This window comes from Macrobrachium nipponense, chromosome 17, assembly GCF_015104395.2.
Source record: "Macrobrachium nipponense isolate FS-2020 chromosome 17, ASM1510439v2, whole genome shotgun sequence".
In the NCBI taxonomy this organism is placed as follows: Eukaryota; Metazoa; Arthropoda; class Malacostraca; order Decapoda; family Palaemonidae; genus Macrobrachium; species Macrobrachium nipponense.
Window position 1 is genome coordinate 72,856,404 of NC_087210.1, and position 20,000 is coordinate 72,876,403.

General features: G+C 34.8%; 1 protein-coding gene across 1 annotated transcript in view; it reads right to left on the bottom strand.

Moving 5' to 3' along the window:
- LOC135196326 (two pore potassium channel protein sup-9-like) overlaps positions 1-20,000 on the bottom strand; it is a 734,822-nt gene that overhangs the window by 10,009 nt on the left and 704,813 nt on the right. The window contains exon 5 of the mRNA XM_064223073.1: positions 938-1,094. Within this exon, the coding sequence (XP_064079143.1) occupies positions 938-1,094 (157 nt within the window). The remainder of the gene's footprint in view (positions 1-937; positions 1,095-20,000) is intronic.

Sequence of the window (20,000 nt, forward strand, 5' to 3'; positions counted from 1 at the left end):
GGTCAAGTTCATTGCCAAGATACATACGAGTCCTTTGAAATTTAAAAATGAAAGAGCACGACACCCTTGTCAAAGGCACTTGATCTCAATTACAAGATTGTAGTGGATGCAAACGGTATAGGGGCAAGTGACATCCTCCTACAGAAGGGGAGCCAGAGAACTAATGCCTCTTCACATCTGATTAAAAGAAATTCATCATTCACCAGTGAAATTATGCTACAATGGAGAAAGTTGTAAGTCTTGGATCCGCAGCTGAAAATTCTTCAATATACCTTCACGTAACGGGCTACCCAACATATGTTCTGACCTTAAACACCTTCCACTCTTTTAAAAAATGATGAATCATAACATGGCTGTGATTCCTAATGGTAGATATATAAAGGAAAAAAAATTATGGCTAAGTACATATAAAGCTTTAGAATAAGAAACTAGAGAATTTAGTTACCCAACGTGTTTATAATATCTGGTTTTTGTATGGTAGAGGATAAGTCATACACCAAAGGAAGTTTCATGTGGAATCTATAATAATCTGCAAACATGCAGAACACCTCAAACAGTGATGCATCTCAGTTAAAATAAAGATGAGCAGTTAAACCAAGGAAGCTGGAGCAGAACATTTTCAGCCAATTAAGCTTCACTTCTAGAATTTCCAATTCCAATACGCTCTCAGATATAGCAAGGAAAGTACTCCCTCTTCAGACGGTAGTTTCAGGCACTAATTCTGCATTAAAAACCAACGTCTAACGTCTAACTTAGTGTCATTTAAAATTTCCTCAACTTAACTTCCTCTAAACGAACACAACAACTTGTCTTTATATATCTGAGCAGGGCAATTTGCCACCCGAATACGGAAACCTATATACAACCAAACATTTAGGCACGAATGAATTAAGAAGAATATCGGTACAGTGGTAATAAACAGTCAGGTCGTTCTTACCAATTGTCGTCAATGTGATGACACAGTAATAGACAGAGTCGAAGTATGACCACCTCTCATATCTGGAGAAGACGGCTGCTCCCGAAGTGATCGTGATGGTTGACAAGGTCGTCACTACCAAGATCAAGTCGATTTCGGTCGCTTCGGTGGCTCGGCACTGCAAGGAAAAAAAAGTAAATAAATAAAAATAAAATAAAATAAATAAATTAATAAATAAATAAATGAATAAATAAATAAAAGCGTAAGTTGACGACAGGGAACTTACGCGTGAATCATTACGGTAAGAGTGAAGTGGAATTAAAAGTTAAGAATGGAGAATTAATATGACTTAATTCTCTAAACATATAGGGTATTACACAAACGTAAAATACTTTATTATTTCATATACAAATTTCTTTATTCGTACATGACGCTGTTCTCCACCTCTCCCCCCCAAAATAATAAAAAATAAAATAAACACAGCTGCATTCAGGAAAAATCTGCATGAAGATTGTGCATCAGAGATATTAGATCTGTTATATCCAAGACGCTTTGAATATGAAGTTCCCAGCTGTGCGCTTGTAACTCAAAGTACCTTGGATACGAGTTCACATATGCATGAAGGCTGACACTTATTCTCTCATTTAGTGTAAGCTACATTGACCTACACTTACATCATGTGAAAAAATTATTTACAGTATAGGGACCAGTGAGTCACAGAGGTTGGCTCTATGCTTTATGAATGTCAGCGTGAAGTGAATGAAAGTGAAGTTCAATACCAGCACACAACCTCTTTTACATACAAATAAATATATGTATATTATATTTTCCCTATTGGGACCCCTGGCTTGTAGCTTTCTGCTTTTTCAGCTAGGGTTGCAGCTTGTCCAATAATAATAATAATAATAATAATAATAATAATAATAATAATAATAATAATAATAATAATAATAATAATAATAATAATAATAATAATAATAATAATAATAATAACAATAATAATTTGGAAGAAGACCCTCTTTTAAAGTGTGTGCTTGTTCTATTAAAAAAAAATTATAATAAGATTTTTCACCTCAGTAAAAGGTTACCTTCGTTTTCAAGTGTCCTCTCAAGTACAAGGGAACAAAAACTTGCAATAACAAGATTAAGCAAAGGTGCTCTTCCAAGAGACCTGACATAGATTATGAAAATTCTCTTCATGGAGACTTATTTCCGTTTCTGTCTAATTTGTTGTCTCGCATTTCCCTTCAAATAAATTATTGTTCCGTAACTGCATTAACTTATCCAGAATACTGATAAGGTTTTAATGGCGAACAACTAAAAAGTATTGCTGAAAGAAATAAATAATATTAGGTGATCTGAACTCCATAATAAAGAGACTGAAAGTAATAATATTAGATTATTTTAACTCCATAATAAAGAGACTGAGATAAATAATATTAGGTCATCTGAACTCCATAATAAAGAATGAAAGAAATATTAGGTCATCTGAACTCCATAATAAAGAGACTGGAAGATATAAATAATATTAGGTCATCTGAATTCCATACTGACAAGTCAGTATTAAATTGTAAGTAACTATAAATATCTCTAAACTTTAAATCCGCACATAGATGAGTAGGACTCCTCTGAATAACAATGTCTTTTTTTTATTTTTACAAATAATGAATTTGGCTGAGAGGACGAATGTGGATTTAGATTTCCTTGAGAAGTCCATCCAACTATAAAAAAAAACTTTGATAGGTGATACTCACGTTAAGAGCAAACGGAAGTTTTAAATCTTGCATGCAATTTTTGTAGTAGCATAAATCACATATTGAATATCACTGTTTACATACAGTATTACTAATGTCTGGAGGCAGTTTACTGACATCGCAGCCATTCATCATAGAGATAATATTAATTCTATTATGGCAAAGTCAGATAAAATATATTTTACAAGTTTTCTTCTTTTTTTAACTCGTTGCTCTGATATGATTACAAACAGAAAGAAATTTATATACAAAGCATCGCATAAAATTCCAAAACTGATATTTTATTTTTTTTTTTTTTTTTTTTTTTGCATCATGTCGATACCAGGTTTGGGAGTCCTTGCAGCTGATTTAAACATGCCAGTTTATTATAAAGGCTAAAGAGAAGTATATTGGGGGGAAATTTTCAATGCAACACCAGGGTCCAGTTAAAATATTCATTACAAAAATAATACGGAATGCCTCTGGGGCTAAATTATGGTTCTCATAAAGTAGAGCACCAGTATTCGTGTCACTTTAAAATGTTTTATACGAGACTCAAGAAAGGGTATCCAGTTTGGAAATTTCAGGAACAAAACAAAAGGGCAAATCTAATTTCTTGATGATAATAATAATAATAATAATAATAATAATAATGAATAATAATAATAATAATAATAATAATAATAATAATAATAATAATAATTAATGAAGTTAATAATAATCATCATTATCATTAACGAGAATAATTTGGTAACAACAAACCAAGTTACAACTCATGATTGTCAAACTTTCCACGAAAAAAATGCCAATATAATAATAATATAATAATAATAATAATAATAATAATAATAATAATAATAATAATAATAATAATTTTTTTTGCTTTATCACAGTCCTCCAATTCGACTGGGTGGTATTTATAGTGTGGGGTTCCGGTTTGCATCCTGCCTCCTTAGGAGTCCATCACTTTTCTTAATATGAGCGCCGTTTCTAGGATCACACTCTTCTGCATGAGTCCTGGAGCTACTTCAGCCTCTAGTTCTTCTAGATCCCTTTTCAGGGATCTTGGGATGTGCCTAGTGTTCCTATGATTATGGGTACAATTTCCACTGGCATATCCCATATCCTTCTTATTTCTATTTTCAGATCTTGATACTTATCCATTTTTTCCCTGTCTTTCTCTTCCACTCTGGTGTCCCATGGTATTGCGACATCAATGAGTGATACTTTCTTCTTGACTTTGTCAATCAACGTCACGTCTGGTCTATTTACACGTATCACCCTATCTGTTCTGATACCATAGTCCCACAGGATCTTTCCCTGATCGTTTTCTATCACTCCCTCAGGTTGGTGCTCGTACCACTTATTACTGCAGGGTAGCTGATGTTTCTTGCACAGGCTCCAGTGGAGGGCTTTTGCCATTGAATCATGTCTCTTTTTGTACTGGTTCTGTGCAAGTGCCGGACATTTGCTTGCTATGTGGTTTATGGTTTCATTTTTCGTATTGCACTTCCTACATATGGAAGAGATGTTATTTCCGTCTATCGTTCTTTGAATATATCTGGTTCTTAGGGCCTGATCTTGTGCCGTTGTTATCATTCCTTCAGTTTCCTTCTTGAGCTCTCCCCTCTGTAGCCATTGCCATGTGTCATCGCTGGCTAGTTCTTTAGTCTGTCTCATGTATTGTCCATGCATTGGTTTGTTGTGCCAGTCCTCTGTTCTGTTTGTCATTCTCCTGTCTCTGTATATTTCTGGGTCTTCATCTACTTATTAGTCCTTCTTCCCATGCACTCTTTAGCCACTCGTCTTCACTGGTTTACAGATACTGACCCAGTGCTCTGTTCTCGATGTTGACGCAGTCCTCTATACTTAGTAGTCCTCTCCCTCCTTCCTTTCGTGTTATGTAGTCTGTCCGTATTTGCTCTTGGGTGTAGTTCTTTGTGTATTGTCATATGTTTCCTGGTTTTCTGATCTATGCTGCGGAGTTCTGCCTTCGTCCATTCCACTATTCCTGCGCTGTATCTGATTACTGGCACTACCCATGTATTTATGGCTTTTATCATATTTCCGGCGTTGAGTTTTGACTTGAGTATCGCCTTGAGTCTCTGCATATATTATTTCCTGATCGTGTCCTTCATCTCTTGGTGTTTTATATCCCCTCCTTCCATTATTCCCAGGTATTTGTATCCAGCCTCATCTATGTGTTTGATGTTGCTTCCATCTGGTAGCTTTATCCCTTCAGTTCTCGTTACTTTGCCTTTTTGTATGTTGACTAAGGCGCATTTCTCTATTCCAAACTCCATTCTAATGTCCCCAGATACAACCCTTACAGTCTGGATTAGGGTATCTATTTCTTTGATGCTCTTACCATACAGCTTGATGTCGTCCATGAACATCAGATGGTTGATTCTGTTGCCTCTTTTCTTGAGTTGGTACTAGGCATCCATCTTCTGTAGTACTTTTGTCATGGGAATCATCGCTACTACGAAGAGTAGTGGGGACAGTGAGTCGCCCTGGAAGATCCCTCTCCTGATATTAACCTCTGCTAGTCTTATTTCAGAGCTTGTAAGTATTGTATTCCAGTTGTGCATTGTATTTTTGAGGAAGCTGATGGTGTTTTCCTCTGCCCCATATATTTTCAGGCATTCTATTAGCTATGTGTGTGGTATCATGTCGAAGGCTTTCTTATAGTCTAGCCATGCCATGCTTAGGTTGGTTTTCCTTCTCCTACTGTTCTTCATTACCATTTTGTCTATCAGGAGCTGGTCTTTTGTGCCCCTATACTTCCTTCTGCAGCCTTTCTGTTGGTGGGGGATGGTGTTTGTTTCCTCTAGGTAGTTGTACAGCCTTTCACTGATGATACCGTTAGTAACTTCCCACATTATTTTGGTAGGGCAGTGATAGGCCTGTAGTTACTGGCTATATTTCCCTTACTCTTGTCTTTTTGTACTAAGGATGTTCTTCCTGTGGTCATGCATTTGGGTGCATGGTGATTTGAGATACAATGCTGGAGTTGTTCTGCTATTCGTGGGTGTAGGGCCTTGAAGTTTTTGAGCCAGTATCCATGGATTTCATCGGGACCTGGGGCTCTCCAGTTTGGCATTTTCTTTAGTTGGTGTCTGACTGTGTCTGTCGTGATCTCTGTGAATCTTTGTTTTATTCTCCCTGTTTCTTCTTCCTTGACTTCCTGGAGCCATGTAGCATGTTTGTTGTGTGATACCGGATTGCTCCATATGTTTTCCCAGAGTCTCCAGAGTCTCTTAATTGGTTCGGCTTCAGGAATTTCTTGGTGGTTGTCTTCCCCTCTTAGTTGGCTGTATAGTCTTTTCTGGTTGGTTCCGAATAGTTTGCTCTGTTGGTATCCCTTATTCCTGTTCATGTACCGTTGGATCTTATGTGCTTTGGCCTTAAGCCTCTGTTTTACATCTTCTATTGTGTTGGTTGTGCTGGTGGTGTTGGTGTTCGAATCCCCATCAGTTCTGCTACTAATCTTGCTCCTGCATATGCCAAGTTATTTGTTTCTGTGATACTGGTGGTGTGTATTATGCCCATTATTTCATTGACCTCACTTGTTTTCTCCCTTAATTTCTTGGTGTTGTAGGCTTTCATGGAGGGGATCTTTGTTCTCTCTGTATCTGGCACCATACCTATTGCCTAATCTTTGTTCTACTTATTCCGTCCTCTCTCTTATTATTATTATTTATTATTATTATTATTATTATTATTATTATTATTATTATTATTATTATTATTATTATTATTATTATTATTATTTACGAGAATCATTTGGTAATAACAAACCAAATCACAACTGACTTGGCAGCCAGATTTCCACGAAACAAAATCCCAATATTAAAAAAAAAAAAAACCTGCAGTATCTAAAATCAATTCCAAAGACTAGTAGGGAAATAAACCACTCATAAGATCCAAATCATCGTGACACCAAACCAACTACCAAGAGATCAGTTTCTCCTATACTGCAATGACTCACGTTTGATAAAATATTCAGCCAGAATCATCATTCTTTTGTATTCTGTTTTGTGCGGGAGATTTATAAAGAGAATGCCAATCAGCACTCAAATTGGAACAACGTAGTATTATTCAGGGAGCGAGTCGCATGCTAATATTCATATCTCGCACCGCTCCCAAAATACAGTTAACTCGGGGGAAATGAAACCGTTGCAAATCTAGCTAGTGTGAAAGTCCTTGATTTGATGGAATAATCAAGCTAAAGGTAAACAAACTACGTGCATGTTTACAAAACTGATCATTTTCAAATGAAAATAATTCTGAACATGTGGGTAAGGTGTGAAGCAATAACAGGTTTGTCTGTCCTTCGAAAAATTGTTTTGCTATCTATGAATTCACGAGAGACCGAAAGGGATCTAACCCTGGTTTATTTCTATCCTTAATGAAAAGACGGTCAAGCGCTCTGAAATCATATACATACATATTATATATATATATATATATATATATATATATATACTATATATATATATATATATATTACTATACTTATCAATATATATATATGAATAACTGAATCACGAAAGTTAGGAACGTGATAAATCCATAAATAAAGATATATGCCACGAAGGAAAATAAACGACGGAGTATTCGCAAGACCTTCCAACATCCAAACATCCTTTACTAAGCAGATGAACTGACATACATGAGGAAAAAGACAAAACAAGAAGATTCGTATAACTGACAGATAGGGATTATAAAGAGTTTAGTACCTAGAATCCGACACACCTGGAAGATGAGTAACCTTCCCAAACAAACATAAACAATGGGTGCAATTAAAAGTTTAAGACAATCATCTTAGATACAAGGACAAAACAATTAAAGGATTATAGGTTACAGCTATTCAGAACTTGGTAAACAAAACCATATTCACAATACATATTCACAATACATGTTAAACATACATTACAACGAAGATAACTCTAAGGCAACTAATTTTTATTTAAGCCTGTAATTATATCTTTGAGGTCATTCTTAAACATGTTAAAAATACAAGGGTCTAAATGAAAAAGGCCACGACTAACATGAAATTACAATGAAAAGTAAGTTGTATTAAAGCAGATTCTAAAAGATTTCGTGATAAGACAACCCAATTTATTCGGTGGTTGTTTTCACTTAAATGAATTAATATTGTATTAGATGTTTGCTCAGTTTTTACAGAATATTTATGCTGGCTTAGCCTTATTTCTAGGTCCTTGCTAGACTGCCCGAGATAAAATGAGGGACAATCCATACATGGAATTTTATATATTATGTTGTTGCTTTCTCTCGGGCAATTTTTTATTAACATTCCTTTTAGTGTGTTATTATAGGAAAAAACAAGGTTCACATTAAAAGCTTTTAACAATGATTTAATGGTTTCAAATCCGTTAAAATAAGGCAAACTGAGAATGTTCTTAGAATTTTCTTTCTGCGTGTTACTTGCACTATAAAACTTTTTGTGGGCTTTATTATAACAAATATCTAATATATGTGAAGGATAGCATAAATGTTTCCCTATTTTTCTTGTGTATTCAATTTCTTGATCCAAATACTGGGGACTGACAATGCGCAATGCTCATAAAAACAGAAGAAAAAATTGATATTTTTATGTCAAGATGGTGGCCTGAGAAGAAATGAACATAGGTTAAGTTGTTGGTCGGTTTCCTATTAATACTGAATTTACATTGAAATGGTTCTCTAAGAAAGGGAGGCAATTGTCTTTTTCTAATTCTAGAGCAAACTTAATTGATGGTACCTGGTTATTTAATTTAGAGAGTAAATCATTTACATCAATACCGGCAGGCAGAACAGCTAAAATATCATCAACATAACGATACCACTTTACAGGAATATAAATGATATTAGGTATGTAGCGTTTTTCAAAGACATGTACAAGTTTGAGAGTAGTGGTGATAAAGGATTTCCCATTGCCATGCCAAATATTTGTTGATAAAATTCACCATTGAATATAAACTTACAATCACAAATGCACAAACTCGTGAGTGAAATAATGTGACTTATAGGTAGAGGTAATTCATGCTGAGTTAGTTCATTACTAAGACATTCTAAAATAGAGTCTATAGGGACTTTAGTAAAAAAAAAAAAAAAACATACATCAAAACTAACGAATCTATCAGTAGGGCAAAGAGCAATTTTGCTTAATTTATCAACTAAATCTAGTGAATTATATATATGAGAATCGGAGATGGTTCCAAGTAACGGGGACAAGATCTTAGTGATATATTTCGAAAGTTTATATGAAATTGAACCAACAGTACTGATAATAGGCCGCATAGAGTTATTTTCTTTGTGCGCTTTGACTAATCCGTACAAGTAAGGTAGCGAAGGAGATTTGACTGACAATTTGCCTAGTAGTTCTGTTTTATCTTTAAGGATATTTTTCACTGTGCTATTGAAGTTTTTTATGACTTGATCAAAGGGATTTTTTATAAGTCACATCATCATCCAGTAGGGCTTGCATACGTGATATGAAGTCAGCTTTATCTAAAATATACTATTTGACTTATCAGCTTTTGTAATGTGGATAGTATTGTCCTTTTTAAGATCGGTCAAACTTTTCTTATAGCGAGCAGGGAAGTTACTTTCATGCTTAACGTTGGTAGCTCCGTAAACAGTACCTTTAATCATGTCAACATGATTTTGAGGAAGATCACTATATTTTTTCAAATTTACTTAGGGATGACGCAATCATTAAAGCAGAAGGTCGACTTGTTATAAAGAAAGATAAACCATATCCAAGCGCACTCACAACATTTTCACTTATTTGTGTATTAGATAGGTTAACAACACCATCTTGACGTGCGCAATTAGTCCAATCACTGTTATCAATAAGATTTTTTAGTTTTCTGTCGAGTTTCCTTTTCAGGGCATCTGTAGTCCTACCTAGTTTTTCGTAAATTTCCCGTCACAGCGAGTCCTTCCAATCAGCCAGGATGGAATGATTGAAAGAGATCCTTGTTTTTTCCAGTTCCTTGAATTTTTCCCTCTCTTCTTGCTTGGCGGCTGCTATGTGCTGTTTCAACATCATGGCACTAAATTAATTGAATAGCTGTCGCCTATAATCCTTTAATTGTTTTGTCCTTGTATCTGAGATGATTGTCTTAAACTTTTAATTGCACCCATTGTTTATGCTTGTTTGGGAAGGTTACTCATCTTCCAGGTGTGTCGGATTCTAGGTACTAATCTCTTTATAATCCCCATCTGTCAGTTATACGAATCTTCTTGTTTTGTCTTTTTCCTCATGTATGTCAGTTCATCTGCTTAGTAAAGGACGTTTGGATGTCGAAAGGTCTCGCGGATACTCCGTCGTTTATTTTCCTTCGTGGCATATATCTATACACACACACACACACACACACACACACACACATATATATATATATATATATATATATTATATATATATATATATATATATATATATATATATATATATATATATATATATATATATATATACACACACACAGACATCTGATGATTAAACTTGGGGCTACTATTTTCGTACCACTGGGACCTGCACTGCAAGGGAAAATGGAAACCCTGCCGTTGCCAGTGAATACACGCAGCTCTTAAATGCAAGCACTTTCATTTTTACTGCAGCCCGTGCTGCGTAACTGCGTTGTTGAGCAGAATGCATTTTGTGCAAGAGAAAAAAAGAAGGACTTACCTCGTTCAACATAATAAGAAGAAAAGACGGATTGACTTTGTTCAAAATAATATTGCTCTTCGCCTTTTCAACCTACAGTGTACTACTACTAAATGATAACATAGCGTTCATTTCAGACCATTGTACGTACATGTCTAATATATATATAGAACACTTCGCACAGCCAGGCAAACGCCGTGTCGATTTTGGACAACGCAACTTATGTAATATTGTTTCCAATTTATGATACTTTTGCATTTTAAATTTTAAGCCACATCTACAAACCGGCAGTAAGTAATTTTCAGCGACGTATCGAGACATGGCTATTATGATCGAAGTCTGTCAGACATGAACTTACAAATCTTGGGAAAAAAAACTAATAAATTCTTAGTAGTAACTAACTACCCATACCCCAGGCCTTTTGTTCATTAGGTTCTCTGTCTCTCGGTGACACTTCGACTATTTTCCCATTTAAGAAAGATGCTTTCCAGTATTGTGGTCTTTTGCCTAATAATTATAATAATAATAATAATAATAATAATAATAATAATAATAATTGAATGCAGCTGATGCAGCAATAACATTCAACACATGTTTGAAAGAAGGTCTACTACATATATATAATATATATCTAACTATATATATATATATATATAATATATTATATGATAATATAAACGTATATATATGGATTATATTATCATATATATAGAATATATTAATATATATAGATACATAGAGAGAAGAGAGAGATGAGAGAGAGAGGAGAGAGCTCCTCCTTCTTGAATATATAAGATATATATAGATGATATATATATATATACTATATATATATATATAATATAATAATAAGAATGAATGATAGATAAATAATAAAAATAATAATAATAATAAAATAATAATATAATAAAATTTAATAATAATAATATACAGGTACTAGAACCACTCTTGAACATGTATTATTGAAGATGATCGCTGCATCAGCTGCATTCAATTTATCTTTCTGATAACTGATTTTTAAGGGCTACTGCATTCTGCCAGTAACTCACCGATGTCTGTCATTCTTGGAGAAGAAAGCGGTTGCAAAACTAGTAAACCTGAATGATAATAATAATAATAATAATAATAATAATAATAATAATAATAATAATAATACACGAGACAGACTCAACGTCATTAGGTCTCGTTCCACGTAATGTTCTGATTATTATTAATAATTTAACCGAACAACTTGTCCCGTGATTAAACTCATTTAACTTGTCCAAATTTGAATTTAATTATCTCATAATGATTTGGAGCATTAATTGCCATGTAATTAATGCCATCTAGTAACTAACTCCTCATAAGCTGACATTTCACTTCATTTAGTTTGTTTCGAATATGGCAAACCCGTTTGCATCTTAACTTAATTGAGAATCCGACAATCAACAACTAATCCTTAAAAGAATACACAAGTCCCACTATACTGAGCTATTTGGCGAATGATTTACAGTCTATAATAAGTGTTATAAAATAACAGACAACGAAAAAGTTCCGAGCTATATTTACTTCAAATTGCGAATACATTTTCCTGGGAGCTATTCCATTCTTTAAGGCTTGACAAATGAGATGATTGTTTGTCTAAAAAATAACATCACGGTAAACTTGCGATTCTATTCTTGTTGCAGCTGTTGGTAAAAACTCCTCATTCCCACTGAAACACACACACACACACACACACAAAGAGAGAGAGAGAGAGAGAGAGAGAGAGGGGGAAAGTTGCGGCTCTCCATAACGGAGATCTATAACCGATCTACTCAGTGGTGTAGTATGCGTGGTCTCAGGACGAACTTGGAAAACTGAAGCTATTTCTAATGCTTTTTGGCAACTGCTTTGACTTTAAGCTTCCTTTTTCATGGTTGTATGAAACGTATCGTCTGTTGCAGCAAAACAAAGGGGTACTGTCCATAAAACTTCTCATATCCACAGAGATGATGGTTTTAATGCTAGACGTCTCAGTGCCTTTGCTCAACTTCTGTGGAATATCGGCCCGGTTTTAAGTCAGCAGCCTCGGAGCGGTTGTTTCCTTGTTTCCATACAAAGATATAATAATGATTAAAACCGTCGTCGGAAGATCTCTCTAACATCTTTCATGAGGTCTCTTCTAACGAAGAAATTCCATTAGCGAAATGAGTGTCTTCACTTGAATGACTAGTGCGTGCTATTTTACTCAGCCCCCATATTCTGGGCAGATGTCACGCTGTCACACTGTCCAACGACAGAAGTTAGCCCTTCCGTATATAATAAAACTGTGGGTTGCCTTTCATAGCTTCAGCTTTTTAATCTATACTTTTTCAGGAATAATAATTATAACTGCTATCAGTCATTTTCCAAGACTGACAGTTTTCCGATTTTTCAATTCACTTGTAATATATATAATATAATATAATATAAATATAATATAATATAATATAATACATATATACATACATACATACACACACATATATATATAATATATATATATATATATATATATATATACATAAATATGATCCACAAACTTCTAGTTAAATGACAACCAGGTACCTATTCCTCAACTCATGTTAACATTTTCATTCAATAAGTACTTATATAAGAGAGCTCATGTCTCAAAAGGAAATTAAAAAGGAGCAAACAAAAGATAATTACATCACATAAATCATTAGTTTGTGCAAGAATACCTGGACGCAATAACTCCCATTTTTCAAGAGCAAAATAATAACCGGTTAAACGCGAGGAAAGACATAAAGGAGCCACAAATGCAGACAACCTGCAGTAACATCCTTTTTCGACGGTAAAGTGGAAATAAGAACATCGTAAAAATGCATGCTCGAAGAAACTGGAACCCGATATATTCCTCGGGAGAGAAAATAAATGATCGTCTTTTTATTGAATTTCCAAAAGGTGCGGAGATGGTGAGTTTGTGAAATCGTGACGAAGGCTACTACTGCCGAAGGAGAAACTGTTTTAACAATAATGTCACTATAGTAATTGGGTTTAACAAATTCATAGTATTTTTTTTATTGTCTAGACTATAAGCTCATGCTTTTGTTTAAGATCTCTCAATGCAGTATATTATTATTATTATTATTATTATTATTATTATTATTATTATTATTATTATTATTATTATTATTATTATTATTATTATTATTATTATTAAAAATACTCATAATAGCACGAGGCTTGAAAGTGGGGAAACAAATCCACAATTATGTATAAATGATTATATTTATTTAAAAGTAAATCTGTACAGAAAGCTTTCGGGAAACTGTACAGGTTTATTATTCTATGTACATATATACAAATGAGGTTTTACTTCTCCGTTATTATTATTATTATTATTATTATTATATTATTATTATTATTATTATTATTATTATTATTATTATTATTATTATTATTATTAAATTTCAACTGGAACTACGGTGAATGTTTTCCATGATACTGCATCGCTTTAAGGAATACCCGACCTCCAGTCTCTGCTGGTCTGACCTTTTATACTACATGACATAAGGCCTACGTAGAGGGTTAAGAAGAAAGAAAACGTCATAGAACACATGTGGACATCACGTAATTTCTGGCTAAATACCAACCACACAACAGTAAGGCTTGAGAAAGGCTTCGTTGAAGCAACCCGAATTTGACCCTCCTTCGTGCCCATTGAGAATTCGCTAGAGGTGGGGTATTTGCACCTTCTGAAGCCACTTAACAACACGAAGAACGAGAACCCTGAAGCGTTCTCCGGGCTGAAGCGGGAATAGAAATTACACAGCATGTTCATGAATTAATCCTTTTCTCTTCATGTTGGGATGCTCTAGCCAGCAATAGGGAACGTCCGTTTTGAGTGTGCACTTTTAAAAGGAACACTGTTCTTTTAGGCTCTGTATGCATACAGAGCAAAACGAGGTTCCATATATTTTCTCTCAAAGATGTCGCAATACCATGGGACACCAGAGTTGAAGAGAAAGAAAGGGAAAAAATGGATAAGTATTAAGACCTGAAAATAAAAATAAGAAGGATATGGGATATGCCAGTGGAAATTGTACCCATATTCATAGGAGCACTAGGCACGATCCCAAGATCCCTGAAAAGGAATCTGGAAAAGCTAGAGGCTGAAGTAGCTCCAGGACTCATGCAGAAGTGTGTGATCCTAGAAACGGCGCACATAGTAAGAAAAGTGATGGACTCCTAAGGAGGCAGGATGCAATCCGGAACCCCACACTATAAATACCACCCAGTCGAATTAGAGGACTGTGATAGAGCAAAAAAAAAAAAAAAAAAAAAAAAAAAAATAAATAATAAAAAATAAAAATAGTTAATAATAATAATAATAAATTTATATGCTAGGTAGTGGAATTCTATACCTCCTCCTTCTCCAGGCCTGGGCTAGGTAACAGCATTTATCTAATAGGCTCTTCAAACTTCAATATAAAACTGCGGTTTGATGTTAATATCTTATCAAAATAAATCTTAGTACAGCCATGATCTTAAGAATTCTAATCCCTATTTTTATTGAGTAGCCGAGGCTTCCTAACTTTTCTGTTATGTCAATTTATTTATAAAATCGCGTTTAAAAGGGGAATAAAAGAACTTAAAATATCACCTTTCGTTTCTGAACGCGAATTCTCCGCTGTGTTATAAACATGAGGCCAATGAATAACTGCGCGTCCATCAACTTCAAAGCAATTCATTTAGTTTTACAGTTCAGATATCAGAGAGAAAACACGGCACACCATTTTGAATTGGATAAAAAAACGCCGCTAGTTGAATCACACATTGTTGCTTTATAAAACTTGGCTTCTGCGTTGATTGCATCTCTTTTCTAGCCTTTCACTAAAAGGGAATATTTCGAATCTGGCCTGGAATAGAGCAGACTGATCACCCGAGACAGTCAGAGGAGGTATATACACGCGTCAGAAAGAAAATTGAACACGAATGGAGAGAAAACACGAAATCCATTTATTCTGACGCTTATACTCTATGACACTGTTATTTGTGCCTTATAGAACCAGAATATTAATTTTTCCCCCTCGACTGCTGTGCAAGCGGAAAGGGAAATTCCACAGTCGCCCATAGGGTTGGTCACAGGTGCGAGTTTTCAATCTCTTGGGAGCTTTTAGAATTATTGTAAATTGGAAATGGCTTCATGTCTCTCTCTCTCCAATTGATATTTTCATGACAAATAGGAAGAGAGTATATTTTGACTGTAATATTATTTACCGACTGCATCGGAATATAAGCTAACAACTATACAAAGATTCATGGATGTTATGCTGTGTAACTACGAAACTTGGGAGTAGAAGATGAGTGATAATCCGTCCATGAATGTAAATTGTATCGAGACAACGGTATTCCTGTAAGATACAGGCTGTTTCACCGAGTGTAAATTCTTACGCCCTATAAGACAAAGGATTCATACGGTTATGAGAGTAACCTGTAAAAAAAAAAATAAAAAAAAAAAGGAGAAAGAGAGAGAGATTCAAAGTTTACGACTAACCTATTAGGAGTCCAACTAAAAGCATAAATTCCAAAGCCCCCATACCGTGTGTAAGTGGCCATAAGTGGCCATCTACGATATTCGTTATGACGACTTTATGAGGCCGTGTGCCAAGATTACAACCCATTCAAATGCTACCTAACAACCTACTACGCCAGACATCTATAACACGACTACACACGTCCAGCCTTCGTTTGAAAGCCAGCGGTGGTGAAAAGGCCTTTTCTAGTTGCAGCTTGACAATGAAGGACTGGAAATATCTTTATTAGTATCTATGTTTTTCTTGTGATTAATATTTCTTAGCCATGTGCGCATGTATTTATTGTAAGAATACTTAACCCTTCAATATACCAAGATAAACTTGGCTAACAAAATACTCCCAAGAAAAATTCCCTTTATAAAGCTGTCTTATTCTTTAAATTACCTTAGAACAATGTTTGAGAATTCGGAAAATAAATCCTTCAGATATCTCGATATTTTAGGCTGGGAAATAAACAGTAGCATGTCTTAGCATGTTAACATCGCGGACCTTGCCTAATATTTATCCAGGACTTAGATTGTGCCTATCAGGTACCACATTCAAGTTCTAGCTGAGCTACTTATATCGAGCAATTTCCGTCAAATTGGGAAGTTCTTCGCTATTCAAAGTAAAGCTGAAACAAAGACTTCCATCTCATAAACAACCAGGCGTCTGTTCCAACCTGGATCCGTTTCGACCCTGTTGTAAGGTCATCAGGACTCTTCCTGTTCTAATACTCCAAGCACTGTCCGCAAGAGCTGCTTGATTGGTTGCCGCCTCTGCTCTCATGGTTGTTGTACCCATCAGGACTCTCAATCCCACACATAGTACTGTTCGAGGTCCAAAACCCGAAGTTTGAGCTAAACTTTCATGCCATTTACTCCCAGTGTGTGGATATATTTGTCTTCCTCTTTAGTACTACTTGGCTTGAATCATTATGAAGGACAGGTTTGCCATCACTCAAAAGGCAAATTTCAACAGACAGTCTTCTTGTGAGAATTAGCTTTTTCTGGACAAGTGCTCACCTCTGAGTAATCACTTTAGATGAAAAGATACTTTCTAAAAAATGGAAAATGTTAACCACAAGAGTATGAATCTTATTCTTGTATTAGAAACTAACAAAAACTTCTTACGAGAAAACATTTACTAAAGAATACGCACGCTTATATCCATTGGTTTAAAGTCTTCATAAGAGTAAATTTTGGCTTGAACAGATATATGCTTAAAACTGCAATGGGCCAGATTAAAGACAGCACTGAATTTTTTCGTTCTTAGTTTGTATACCTAGATAACCCACACACACACACATACACACACACACACACACACACACACACACACATATATATATATATATATATATATATATACGTGTGTGTGTGTGTGTGTGTGTGTGTGTATGGCTTATCTAGTATACAAACTAAGAACGAAAAAATTCAGTGCTGTCTTTAATCTGGCCCATTGCAGTTTTAAGCATATATCTGTTCATGCCAAAATTTACTCTTATGAAGACTTTAAACCAATGGATATAAGAGAGAGAGAGAGAGAGAGAGAGAGAGAGAGAGAGAGAGACGAGATGAGAGAGAAGAGAGAGAGAGAGAGAGAGAGAGAGAGAGAGAGAATTCTCACACCGAGGATTGCCGAAACACAGTTCGGAAAAGGACTGCTTTCACATCACGGGGCCACGACTCCAAACGACCGAACACAACAACACAAAACAATTGACACGAGGCGAAACAGTCGCTAAACGCGAAACAAATCCGTGTGATTCTTCGCAAACGAAATCCCCGACACAAAACATAGAGCAAAAAGTGGCGGGGGGAATTCATCACGCACACAGAGACGGGTCAATTTCCCTCTGAGCCAAAATGCCATTAAGTAAATGAATTCGGCCACAGTTCCCCGGCTGGATGTCGGTCGGCCGGCGATTCCAGATGCATTATGAACGCAGCAATTTTGAGGGAAAGTGCCAACGTCAAGGGAAATGTAAGATATTGCTGCCATAGACTACAACTGGGGCATTAGAGTAACTGAGCTTTGGCCTCCTTTCTCGCCGCTGCACACACGCGTGCGTGCACACGCACTTAGAGACGGAAGGTGTGGGGGAGGAGGAGGAGGAGGAGGAGGAGGAGGAGGAGGAGGAGGAGGAGAAGAGGTGCAGTCGCGCTGGCATATATTGTTATATTTTTCTTCCTTTGAGGTCATTTTCATAATAGATTTAAAATACACAGAATCACACAGCTAACCACAAACTCGCTTTACTTTTTTTTACTTAAAAAATACTTAAAGCACATTAATACACAAAGCATTTTTAAAAAATACTTGAAACATATTAATACACAACGCATTTTAAAAAAATAATTAAAACACATTAATACACAACGCATTTTCAAAAAATACTTAAAACACATTAATACACAACGAATTTCAAAAAGATACTTAAAACACATTAATACACAACGCATTTTCAAAAAATAATTTAAAAACACTTTAATACACAACGCATTTTCAAAAAATACTTAAAACATTAATACACAACGCATTTTCAAAAAATACTTAATACACATTAATACACAACATATATCACTTTGTCAACTAACATCAGATACTTATATGCTTCAGCTTATGCTTCATATGGGTCTAGTGGTCCTTCCTAAAATCAGTCAAGTCAACATTAACAGGGTTAAGGGCAACGCTAATGACTAACTATTGGGGCAAGAGTGTCAAAATATATGTTCAATTCGCTTTTTATTAAACTTCTATCTTCTGGAGGATAGAATGTCAAAATACATGTTCAATTCGCTTTTTATTAAACTTCTATCTTCTGGAGGATAGTATGTCAAAATACATGTTCAATTCGGTTTGTATTAAACTTCTATCTTCTGGAGGATAGAATGTCAAAATACATGTTCAATTCGCTTTTTATTAAACTTCTATCTTCTGGAGGATAGTATGTCAAAATACATGTTCAATTCGCTTATTATTAAACTTCTATCTTCTGGAGGATAGAATGTCAAAATACATGTTCAATTCGCTTTTTATTAAACTTCTTCTTCTGGTGGAGGATAGAATGTCAAAATACATGTTCAATTCGGTTTGTATTAAACTTCTATCTTCTGGAGGATAGAATGTCAAAATACATGTTCAATTCGCTTATTATTAAACTTCTATCTTCTGGAGGATAGAATGTCAAAATACATGTTCAATTCGCTTTTTAATAAACTTCTATCTTCTGGAGGATAGTATGTCAAAATACATGTTCAATTCGGTTTGTATTAAACTTCTATCTTCTGGAGGATAGAATGTCAAAATACATGTTCAATTCGCTTTTTATTAAACTTCTATCTTCTGGAGGATAGTATGTCAAAATACATGTTCAATTCGGTTTGGTATTAACTTCTATCTTCTGGAGGATAGAATGTCAAAATACATGTTCAATTCGCTTATTATTAAACTTCTATCTTCTGGAGGATAGAATGTCAAAATACATGTCAATTCGCCTTTTAATTAAACTTCTATCTTCTGGAGGATAGAATGTCAAAATACATGTTCAATTCGCTTTTTATTAAACTTCTATCTTCTGGAGGATAGAATGTCAAAATACATGTTCAATTCGCTTTTTATTAAACTTCTATCTTCTGGAGAATAGAATGTCAAAATACATGTTCAATTCGCTTTTTAATAAACTTCTATCTTCTGGAGGATAGAATGTCAAAATACATGTTCAATTCGCTTTTTAATAAACTTCTACCTTCTGGAGGATAGAATGTCAAAATACATGTTCAATTCGCTTTTTATTAAACTTCTATCTTCTGGAGGATAGTATGTCAAAATACATGTTCAATTCGCTTTTTACTAAACTTCTATCTTCTGGAGAATAGAATGTCAAAATACATGTTCAATTCGCTTTTTAATAAACTTCTATCTTCTGGAGGATAGAATGTCAAAATACATGTTCAATTCGCTTTTTAATAAACTTCTACCTTCTGGAGGATAGAATGTCAAAATACATGTTCAATTCGCTTTTTATTAAACTTCTATCTTCTGGAGGATAGTATGTCAAAATACATGTTAAATTCGCTTTTTATTAAACTTCTATCTTCTGGAGGATAGAATGTCAAAATACATGT